The sequence below is a fragment of the Macrotis lagotis genome, chromosome 1 (genome assembly GCF_037893015.1).
Source record: "Macrotis lagotis isolate mMagLag1 chromosome 1, bilby.v1.9.chrom.fasta, whole genome shotgun sequence".
In the NCBI taxonomy this organism is placed as follows: domain Eukaryota; kingdom Metazoa; phylum Chordata; class Mammalia; order Peramelemorphia; family Peramelidae; genus Macrotis; species Macrotis lagotis.
In genome coordinates this window covers 403,386,840-403,399,228 of record NC_133658.1, presented here as the reverse complement: position 1 = coordinate 403,399,228, position 12,389 = coordinate 403,386,840, and the positions used below count along the sequence as shown (strand labels likewise).

Here is a 12,389-nt window from a genome sequence, read left to right as displayed (position 1 = left end):
AATTACTAAATCAAAAGTGTCTAACTTGTTTCAAATGGCTAACTTAGGAATAAACTGTTGGTGCTTGATTTTTGTTGGATTTTGAAGTTGACAGCCATCTGTCAAAACTTCCATCCTGATGTGATGTCTCAGTGCCATAGCTGTTTAGTTTGCTGACAGTGATGAGTTCTTGTTTGGGGGTAAAATGCTGTTTTTAATCATCTACCAAAGCCATATCAGGCTTGAGGAGCTGGGCAGGATTCCACTCTCTGTGTCTGCATAAGTGGTAGACAAATCAGTTAAATCTGGAGGGAGGAATTCCATTTTACTGGATGATTATACCATGATTGAGAGAAACTTTGGCCCTTGAGGTCCCAGCTCAGATAGGCTGCCAATCTTGAAAGTGAAAAGAAATCACTTTTTTTTCTTTTTAGTCTTGAAAACCAAGTATCTTGAATGCACAAGCCCTCTTGATAAAGCATTTCAGTGTCTCTGAGGTCATCTTTGCCAGCTCAAATTTCAGTCTCTTTAAAACACTGATTGCAAATGATATATATGTATCTCTTAGTTCAAAGGGCACAGTCTTGACAACAAGGACCAATAGACTGAGTGATAACTTTCTCAAAAACTCTTTGGGTTCAGACTCTGACATGGGTAAGGCACTGACTTCACACTAAAGGAATTTACAATAGCATAGATCAGGTAGAATATATAAACTCCTTGAGGGCAGGGACCTTCTCATTTTTACATTTGTGTTCCTAGAGTATAGCAAAGTGTTTATTTCATAAAGACCTGATAAAGTTTAAAAATAAATGAATTATGGTATATAAATATGATGCAATGCTATTTTGCTGGAAGAAATAATGAAAGAATTGGTTTCAGAGAATCCTGGGAAGGCATATATGAATTGATGCAGAATGAATTAAGCAGAAACAGAAGAATTTTTTTTTGTTTTACAAAGACATCTATATTCTAAGTACAAACAATTTTGAAAGACTTAGAAATCTGATCACTACGCTAACCAAATAAGAATCTGTAGAACTCATAATGAAATATGCTACCCATTTCCTGATAAAGAGGTGAAGGACTCAGAGAATAGATTATCTATCTATCTATCTATCTATCTATCTATCTATCTATCTATCTATCATCTTTATTCTGGACATGACCAATGAGAGAATTTATTTTTTCTTTCTTTCTCAATTAGGAATGGAAGGGAGAGAAGGCAGAGTTTTTCCAATTTAAAAAAATGCCTGTTAATTGGCTGAAATATTTTTTTTAGGTTGAGATGGTATGAAGAACACATGTTTCTAATGATAGTTCTGAAAGAACTATTAGATACTGATTAAAAAAACTTACTGTTTAACACTAAGTAAATTTTTTAACCTCTCCATGTCTCAGTTTCCTCCTCTAAAGAATGAGGGATTTGGATCCAGTGACAACTAAGGTTCTTTCTAGGTCTAAATTTATGAACCTTTACTATATAAGATCATGAAGCAAGTGAGAGTCTATAAAGAGATCAAGTCAGAAGGGAGAATGCTTATTGCTCCATAATATTTACTGTATTCAGAACATCTGGGACAGGATTGTCCTCTGAAAACAGTGTCTAACTTGTTCCAAATGGCTAACTTAGGAATAAACTGTTGGTGCTTTGTTTTTGTTGGTTTTTAATCAGTATCTAGTAGTTCTTTCAGAACTACCATCAGTTCTAAATCATAGATTTAGATCTGGAAGGGGATGTTAGAAAATATCTATTCCAACCCCCAACCAAGAGAGTTATTCACACCAGTGTCAGAGTACAGATAGTCAAAGGAAGGATCTGAACACAGGTCCTCATCCATTCTTGATGATGAGAAGTGATAATGTCTCCTGTCCTCAATTCAGGTGCCACTATTCCTCAAATAGCTTCCTCAGGTGTACCTTTTAGAAATGTAAATCCCCTAAGAGGAATAGCCAGGTACTATGGAAATAGCTTTGCCATTCCCTAATTGGCACATGGTCAAAGGATATGCAAAGGCAATTTACAGATGAGGAGATCAAAGCGATTCATAGTCATATGAAAAATTGCTCTAAGTCATTACTTATTAGAGAAATGCAAATTAAAGCCTCTCTGAGGTACCACCTCACATCTCTCAGACTGGCCAATATGACCAGAAAGGACAATCATCAGTGTTGGAAGAGTTGTGGGAAATCTGGGGCATTAATCTGTGAACTCATTCAACCTTTCTGGAGAGCAGTCTGGAACTATGACCAAAGGGCAACAAAAATGTGAATACTCTTTGATTCAGCAATACCACTACTGGGCCTATACCCTGAAGAGATGATGAAAAAAGGGTAAAAACATCACTTGTACAAAAATATCCATAGCAGCCTTGTTTGTGATGGCAAAGAATTGGAAATCAAATAAATGTCCTTCAACTGGGGAATGGCTTAGCAAACTGTGATATATATATGTATATATATATACATACACATATATGTATACATACATGTATATGTATATGTATATGTATATGTATATGTATATGTATATGTCATGGAACACTATTGTTCTATTAGAAACCAGGAGGGATGGGAATTCAGGGAAACATGGAGGTTTTTACATGAACTGATGTTGAGCAAGATGAGCAGAACCAGAAAAACATTGTACACCCTAACAGCAACATGGAGATGATGTTCAACCCTGATGGACTTGCTCATTCCATCATTGCAACAATCAGGGACAATTTGGGGCTGTCTGTGACGGAGAATACCATCTATATCCAGAGAAAGAACTGTGGAGTTTGAACAAAGACCAAGGGCTATTACCTTTCATTTAGGAAAAAAACCTGATATCTTATTGTCTGATCTTGCTATCTCTTTTACTTTATGTTTCTTCCTTAAGGATATGAGTTCTCTCTCATCATATTCAATTTGAATCAATGTATACCATGGAAACAATGTAAAGACTGGCAAATTGCCTTCTGTGGGGGGTGGGAAGAAAGATTAAGGGAAAAATTATAAAACTCAAAATAAATAAAATCTTTAAAAAGAAAAAAAGAAATAGCTTTGGATTTGGAGCCAGGGGATTTGCATTTCAATTTTGGCTCTACAATTCTTTTATTTCTTGTGTGACCAAAGGCACTTCCTTTAACCTCTCTGGATGAGTTCTTCATCTTTAAAATGAAAAGCTTGAAGAAGACAGCCTCTAAGCTTCCTATTAGCTCTAAATTTATGATGTTTCTTACAAACAGTGATAATAAGTTTAGTTGTTGGCATTCCAGGATGACTGCAAGAACCCTGAATAGTAAGAGAATACTGAGTTTGCACAGCTGACAGTGGAACAGCAGCAATGTCTTTATGGATGGAATCTAGTTTAAGTCCTATTAAGGAAAGGAAGGGATGGCTCTCAAAAGGGACAGAGTGGGGAAGAGAAGGATGATAAACTGTTGACTTCACAATTTTGCCCCAAGCTGGCCCTGCCTAGGGCATTCTACTAAAGAGAAGCAGCTGCATGCCCAAATCACATCTATGCCAATGTTCAGGTAAACATGCATGGGAAATACACAACTGTGAAATGCCACTAGAAGCAAAATCCCCTTCCATCTGTTGAGATGTAGCCCTGGCTAAATACTCAGGCCCCTCCTCCCTTCCCCTCCCCCTCCATCCATATAAATACAAAAAAGAGAAAATTTCACCAGCAGAAGGAGAAATTCTGGCAGAGCCTTGACATGATCTAGAGTTGACCTCAGAAGTGGAGATGTGCCACACTTGACAGCCAGGTGTGCTTAGCCTAGGGCCTCTAAAACCCCATCAAGAGATGGGGGATGATTTCTACAGTTGATGATACTTGATATCATTAATGCACTTATCAGAAAGGCTTTTTCACTTCCACGTGTTAGAAGAGAGAACTTAGCTCCTCTGATTCCCTGCCAGGATAAACAATAAGGCAGCACTGGAAGTATCAGGCTGGCCCCAAGTCTTATATGTTATTAATGGAAAGTCACAGGCTCTCCCTTAGTAGGGGAAGATCTACACAGACACATGGCAAAAGAGAAACGCAATGCCTTGAGATGAACTGATCAACACATCGTTCTCAGTTGTACAATTAAGGCCCTCTCAGCTAAAGCATGGGTTTAATAAGGCCCAGAATACAGGGAAGTTCCCTAGGCAGTCCTGTGATTTCATCCTGATGAATACTCTAGTATAGATAGAATGTCCTGTTTTTCCATAATTGATCATCAGTAGGGTCAAATGAGAGAATGGGGCAACTCATTCCCATCTGGGAAGGCAATTCTACTATCCTACTCGACATGATTTTCTCGTACTAAAGAGCACAACTTTACCTTGATTTTAACAGACAGTAAAAGTCCCTCTCAGGACAGCGAAGGCAACTAACTAATGGGAAAAAGACCCCTTCAAGTCAAAATACACTAACTTATAAATATAACTTTTTCCTCTATTCAAAATAGAGATTGATTTATTTCTCTTTTTTTAAAGTTGTTTTTTTTTTTTTGCAAGGCAAATGTGGTTAAGTGGTTTGCCTAAGGCCACACAGCTAGGTAATTAAGTGTCTGAGGTCAGATTTGAACTCAGGAGCTCCTGACTCCAGGGCTAGTGCTCTATCTACTGCTCCACCTAGCTGCCCCAGAGATAGATTTATTTCTGATACTATTAACTGTTACTACTAGCTAACATTTATATGGTGCTATGCTTTATAATTATTATCTCATTTAATCTTTGCAACCATCCTGCAAGTAGGTGCTATTATTATGCCCATGCTACAGAGGTTAAGTGACTTGTCCAGGGTCACCCAGTTGTGTCTGATACCATATTGAATTCAGGTCTTCTTGACTCCAGGACTGCACACCTGAATGAAATAAAAATACCTGGCTTTTAGATAGCACTTTAAGGGGTACAAAGTGCCTTATGTACATTACCCAGTTAGTTCCTCACTATCACCATTTGAATTAAGTACAACTGGTAATAATTCCCTCATTTTACAGATGAGACAACTTGAGGTTCCAAGAAATCAATTTGTCTATGAGTCTTCTTGAATAGGTCCCATAGGCTATTAATAATGCTATAAGACCTCTTAAAGGGGAAAGTTCATTTCTAGATGTCCTGAGGTCAGGAGTTCCATAGGTGCTAAAATAAAAATAAATTGTACAAGGAGCTGGTGCTTAGCCCTGGCTCTGAGATTGTTTTGATCTACCTTAATACTAAGATCTCACATAATGAATGTCAAGGGTCTAGAGATCAGCATCCTAGAACAAGTTTCAACTTTGGGGATAGAAAGGAGACCTGGAATCGAATGGGTGAATTTAATAAGATCCCCAGATGATTAGGGTCAACAGAGCAGAGGTTAACAATGGCAAGAGGGGAGAAGTGAAATCCCATTATTCTACCTTTATAGTTTGTCATTAAACTGTTTCTCTTGTTCTAGAGATGTTTTTTAAAAGGTATTTTAGAAACTGGAATAAATACATAAGAAGTTATGATCATCAAGATGGGTGGTGTTTTTATAGGGCCATTTTAAAGGTGGTTGCTTTTTACCCAGAGGTGGCAGCGTCTCAGTGACAATGGGCAAAGTGATAACAGTTTGTAAAGTCTGTTTAGTGCTTAGGGCAGTTTGGTTGAAAAGTACTATATAGATATCAGTTATCATTATTCTCATGATTACAATTATTATTTTACATATGGCTGCTTTAAGGGTGAATGGCATGGTCTCATTTGTATGCTGGCACTTGGCAGTCTGTCACACATCTGCAAAATATAACTCAAATTACACTATTAATATTTCTCCTTCGCATTCTCCCCAAGGCATCTGTCTCCTAAATCGCCTAAAGAAACTCCCATCCCCCATCCTTAAGCCCTGCAGGCAAAATTCAGCAAACATGTCACCTGAGCAGAACCATAGAATGACAGCCAGATGAGCAGAATTTGGGCATCTGTCTCTTGGAATAGAACTGAAGTGGGAGAAGAAAACATCACCCATGGGCAGGGCACCATGTTAGCAGGCAGAATGACAGCTGCATTCATTGACAGAGTCCAAACTCAACAGCACATTTTATAAGATTCTCGGTAGGGGTCTCTCATCTGTATAATGGGTAGAGTAATATGTGTAGTATCTACCTCATGGGGGGGTTGTGAGACAAAGTGCTTTATTAAGCTTCAGAAAAATGACATTAATTTATAAAATCACAGAATTTTTGCTTGAAGATGGTCATCTAGACTAACCCTTAACATGAAAGGAATAACCCTTGCAAGTGGCGTCTAGTCTCTGTTTGAAGGTCAACATTTCCAAAGGAAACCCCTTTTACTTTTTCCATATTATATTTTCATTTTTCTTTCATGTCTTATTTTGGGGTTTTTAATTTTCTGTGACCTTTGAAAGATGCCCCATTTCTAAATGTCTAAATTTCTAAACTTTTGGTCTTTATCTACCAAAAGTTGCCTTTTGTAAACATTTTCATTAAAAGAGATGAAATGAAACTTCCTATTACTTTTTTATAGGCATGATCAAAGGTTTTTTGTGTAATTAGTTTTATTGACTAATAATGTTATTTTATAATTTTATTGTGTGAAGTTATATTGGTTTGAGTGGGCTACAACTTGACTAGCATGATAAAATGGAAAAAATATTGGACAGGAAGTCAGGAGACCCAGGTTCTAATCCCACCTGTTCACTTCTCTGGACCTCAGTTCCCTCCTCTATAAAATAAGGTGATTGAATTAGATGATCAGTAAATGAGCTTCCATATCAGACCATGTATAATTCCATAATCAATGAACTACAAAGGATACTAAAACTTTGATTGGTTATTTCAAAGTTCCACAAGTTTATCCTCAGGTCATCTGCTGACATATAGGTCTCATAATCACTGTTGACTGATATGGAGTTGATATGATATGTGTGTGCATTCGCAAATACTCTTCTGGGTGTGGCCTCCACCATCAGGTCCATGGGTCTCAGCACAGGAACCTGCAAAACAAGATGGACAGAGGATGTTAGAAATAGAGCAATTTATATTCTGTTCCTCAAATCAATGAGCATTAAAAGTAATCCTTTCAACTCAAAGCCCAGCTGGGACAACTTTCTTCCCATTCTCAAATTGTATCCTTTGCCTTTGTCTCAGTTGAAGAACAGGTAAAGAAAGTAAAGCCCTAGTGAGGCTTTAACCTTTAGATACTACTAATCTCACTAATGAACTGAAGTCCTGCTTTGGAAACTCTACCTTTTAGAAGACTTATTGCCTCTTCTAGACTCTTCTAGAACTATCCTTGGCCTGGTCTCAAGAGAACTGTCCTTTTCATTTAGATCTTTACACTCATCAGGGCTTTTTATTGTGGCAAAGCAATAGGGTTAAGTGACTTGCCCAAGGTCACACAGCTAGATAATTATTAAGTGTCTGAGGCCAGATTTGAACTCAGGTCCTCCTGATTCCAGGACCCATTTTCTATTCACTGCACCATCAAGCTGCCCCTCTGGGGACTCTTCTTAACCCCCTCATCCAAAAACATATATTTTGCTTGGTAAGCAAAAATAATGAGACATTTTGAGAAACCTTGACTCAACTTGAACCTGAAGTGATGACTACAAGAGTATGACCTGGGATAAGTCACTTAAACTCCTTTGACCTCAGTTCCCTCATCTGTAAAGTGGGGAGGGGAGGCCAAGAAGATCCCTAATCTAAATCCGAGTCAATTTTCTTCCCCTTGTCATTCCAAGGCACTTGTGGCTCACAGTGAATCCTTAGGGTCAACCTCAGGATCATCTGAGGATTACCCAGGATATCTGTACTGCAGTTATATGGCATCACATTTCTGATGTCATGGTCTTCAAGGATGAAAGACAAGGGGGCAGTTAGGTGGCTCAGTGGATAAAATACCAGCCCTGGAGTCAGGAGGATCTTAGTTCAAATCTGACCTCAGATACTTAATACTTACTAACAGTGTGACCTTGGGCAAGTCACTTAACCTCATTGCTTTGCAAAAATGGAAAAAAAAATGAAGGACAAATAGCAACAACAATATTTAACTATAATCCCAGAGAACAAAGGGAGAAAATTACAGAGTTAAATATAAGCTTGAAATAGGAAAATTTTTTTTGAATTTTTATAAATATTTTATAAATATTTATAAAATAGAACAGACTGCTTTAAGAGGTAGTAGAAAACTCTGTTCCTGGACAACAAAGGGATTTAGTGAATTATAAATAACAGTGATAGGGAAAAGGGAAGGGAATTAAATATTCATTGTTTACTAGTGCCAGGAATTCTGCTAAATTCTTTACAAATATCTCATTTGACTCTCACAACAACCCTGTGAAGTAGGTGATATTATGATCCCCATTTTATAGTTGAGGAAACTGAGGCAGAAGTTTAGTGATTCGCTCATTGTTACACCAGATTTGAGCTCAGGTCTTCCTGATTCCAGGCTCAACTGTCTGTCTATTTTACCACCAGCTGCCCACCCTATGCAGATTATGCTTTTACACATCATGTTTGAGGAATAGCAAGAAGACTGGGCTTCCAGACTTTAGAGTATGTGGAGGGGAATAAGATATAGTAACAAGAATGGAAAGATAGGAAGGTTCAGTTAGGAAGGATTTTAAAGGCCTTTATGTTTAATGCCAAAATAACAGGGAGTCAGTGGAATATCCTGAATGCAGGAAAGAGGGAGATTTTTGAAAGATGAATTTGAGGTTTGACTGCAGTGGAGAGAGACTTGAGGCAGGTAGGGGCAGGCTATTGTGATACTCTGGGTGAGAGGGGCTGAGGGCCTGCACCAGAGTGATGGCAGTGTCAGTGGAGAGAAGGGGGAAATCCTCTTTAGACAGAAATAATAGGATCTGACAACATTGGGTGTGGGAAGATGAGAGAGAAAGAGGAATTGAGGATGACCACTAGGTTCTGAGCCTGGGAGACAGAAGAGAGTGGTAACCTCATAGTGATAGGAAAGGCAGGAAGTGGAGGAAGGAGAGGGCAGGAAATGAATGCTATTTTTGGAAATGTTGAATGTAAGAGATCTGTAGATCTTCCACTGTCTCTTAATCAACCAACAAAAATCTCCTTCTATATTTCTCTCCTATCCTTTAAGGAAATCCTAGTAGCCCAGCAGTGACATGAGTTCCCACTTCACTACCCAGTTGCCAGGATACTATGATCAAGCCTGTGTGGTACATGTGACACCTTTCCTCCCCAGAAAAATCATTCTCTAAATTAATAAAGCTCTCTCTAAAAGACAGATGACCCAAGCAGATAGGAAAAACTTTTCTTCTGGAAAGCCATTTTGTTGCCATTGTTACATTTTTCAAGATTTTGTCTTTGTTTTTCCCTCTTTCCCCACCCACTGGGTTGAAGCCAAACTCCAGGCTGACATCTTAATTTAGTACCCAATGTCAGACCTGCAGGGCTCAGTTGCCAAGAGACTAGTTCCTTGAAAAGAAAAAGGTCTGAGGTCCTAGGTTTCCCTTGTTTTGTTTCCATTAAAGGGCCAAACATGAAATTGTTTTTCATGTCCTTCCCAGGCTCTCTGACAGTGACTTTTTCATTATGACAGTCTCTTAGGAGCCAGACCTCCAGTCCGTTTTCAGAATTACCCTTGACTTCAAAGGAATCAGGACTATTCATTTAGTTTCTTGTTTATCTTTACTGCATATTTCCTTATCCATGGGAAACTTTATAATGACTCTGAAAGTCTGACCTACAGGGTGGAGAGCAGTTTGAGGCAACTGTTTCAGTGAGAAGATGTCTCACAGTCAACTGGTATAATATATGCCTGAACAAGAATCTCTTCAGCCTAACAAGTGGTCATCCGGCCTTGGCTTGAAGGCCTGGAGTGAGTAATATCGAGATATATGAGAGGCCACCCCCACTCTCATGAAGCTTATAAAAGGGCAGATTTTCCTCATTCTGGGCTGGAGTGATAGTGTCATCTGACTTTAGAACTCCAAATTCAACTGAAAATTACCCTCTCCAAAGTGATAAATGATCTCTTAATTGTCCAATCTAATGACCTTTTCTCAATCCTTTTTGTGAAATAGTGTAAGAGGACCTGAGATAGTCATGAAGGATATTCACTATTGTGGTCATGACTTAGAAGAAGACCCAGCAAAGGAGACTGAGATGTTTAGTGAGGTAGAAAGAGCCAGGAGAGGAAAATAAAGGGAAATAAAGAGAAGATTGACTGTCTGCAGTTTTTGACACTGCCAGTCACATTGTCCTGAATGCCCTCATCTCTGTTATAGTCACGACACTGATATTTCCTGGCTCTCCTCCATCTATCCAGGCATGACTCAATTTCCTTTGCTGGATCTTCATCTAGGTCATGCCCGCTAACCATGGGAATCTTTTAAGGGTCTGCCTTTAAGGATAAGCCCTAACCTCCAATTTTATATTTCTCATTGTCTTTTGGAAATCTCAAACTGGATATCCTGTAGATGTCTTACATTTAAAATTCCCCAAACTGAATTTGTCTTCTTCCTTGCTCCCACCTATTCCTGATTACTATTGAGGGTACCACCACCCTCTGTCACACAGCTTTCCACCTGGGGTCATTAATTCCTTACTCTCAACCTTCATATCAAATTGGCTGTTATTCCTCTCTTCATAACATCTCTCATTTCTGCCCCTTCTCTCCTTTGACACTACCAACCAGCCTGGTGTAATCTCTCATCACCTCTCTCTATTGCAATAGCCTGTTGGAATGGATGATGGACTAGGATGTGTAAAGAACATGGTCTATGGAGATAAGACTATGTTCAAATCCCACTTTTGCCATTTACTATGACTTTGAGCAAATCACAACTGCTCTGTGTCTCATTTCTGCATCTGAAAAATGATAGGGTTGGACTAACAGTTCTTTAAAGTTCCCTATTAGCTCTTTATCTAAGCATCAATGATCTTTGTTCCTCCTGGAGATAGTTTATAATTTTGTAGAAAGATTCTTGAATCTTGAAGAGTCTAGGTCCCCTTAGGTTAAGTTTAGCATTGATGAGTCCTAAGATCTTGGGTCAATGATTCAACACCTTTGAGCTACCAATTACACAATCAATAAAATGGAGGTATTAATAGTTTTCTAACCCTAACTTGAAGGATAGTTTATATTTAGAGGAAAGTTATTAAAATGCAAACTAGGATTAGATTACCCATGGGTGGGATAGTAGATAAGAGTATTAACCTTGGAGTTAGGATGATCTGAGTTCAAAACCTGTCTGAGACACATGGTAGCTGTGTGTTCTTGAAAGTATGCTGACTCAGGAACCCCATTATTCTCCGATTTGTTTGTCAGTCAGGATTGGGAGAGGTAGCCATCCCCCAGTTTGCAACTTCTGTATTACCTGTTATCCAGGTCATCTCCTACTTGCATAGAAACCATTCCCTTTATTGACAATATCATTTTTGTATAATGTGACAATTGGGGAGGAGCTGAGATGCAATCTCTTTTTGCTAACATGAACTTATAAAATTTTTTTCCTCATTATAAAAATTAACAATAAAAGCCGACTCCATCTTTAATCCTTTGTTGATCTTTAATGATTAGCTCATCAATGTATTGTTACATTGATGTATTTTTTTAAAGTAAACATGTTTTACCTCGTTAATCAGGGTGAAAACCTGAATAAAGAATTCTCCTTTTAACACCTGGGCAAGTCACCTAACCTTTCTCACTCTCAATTTCTTCATCTGCAAAATGTGGATGGCAGATGTGAAGATTAAATGATATAGCATTTATCATTTGGCAATAAATATACATGATTAAAAAGTACTTTGCAAATCTTAAAGCACTAGATACATGGTAACATATTAGTAGTCATCATAGTAGTAGTAGTAGTAGTAGTAGTAGGAAAGAAATGATATTCTTTTTTTGGTATTGTTTTGTTGGGGGCAATGGGATTAAGTGACTTGCCCAAGGTCATTACAACTGACAAGTATCAAGTGTTTGAGGCTGAATTTGAACTCAGGTCCTCCTGACTTCAAGGTCAGTGTTCTATCCACTGCACATTTAGTTGCCATTAGAAATGATATTTTTCTTAGAGCAACTAGGTGGCACAGTAGATAGAGCACCAGCTTTGGAGTCAGGAAGACCTGAGTTCAAATTTGACCTCAGACACTTAACACTAGTTGTGTGACCTTGATCAAGTCACTTAATCCTGATTGCCTCACATCTAAGGCCATCTCTAGTTTACCTGATTCATATCTGGCCACTGGACCCAGAAGGCCCTGGAGGAGAGGGTGAGTAAGGCTAGTAACTTAGTGCAGCACTCCCTCACTCCAATCCAATTTATATGCTTGTCATGGCATCATCACCTCCCTGATATTATGATCTTCTTTGAGAATGAAGGACAAACATTATTATTCTTTATATATCTCTGGTCAAGGATGAGGATTAGCTAGTTAGATGTCTTTGGTATTTAGGAATCATAG

General features: G+C 38.4%; 1 protein-coding gene across 4 annotated transcripts in view; it reads right to left on the bottom strand.

Moving 5' to 3' along the window:
- PPP2R2B (protein phosphatase 2 regulatory subunit Bbeta) overlaps positions 1-12,389 on the bottom strand; it is a 460,330-nt gene that overhangs the window by 49,545 nt on the left and 398,396 nt on the right. For all 4 annotated transcript variants that reach the window (XM_074212673.1, XM_074212674.1, XM_074212671.1 and 1 more), the window contains one exon: positions 6,766-6,943. In XM_074212673.1, coding sequence (XP_074068774.1) covers positions 6,766-6,943 — 178 coding nt within the window. The remainder of the gene's footprint in view (positions 1-6,765; positions 6,944-12,389) is intronic.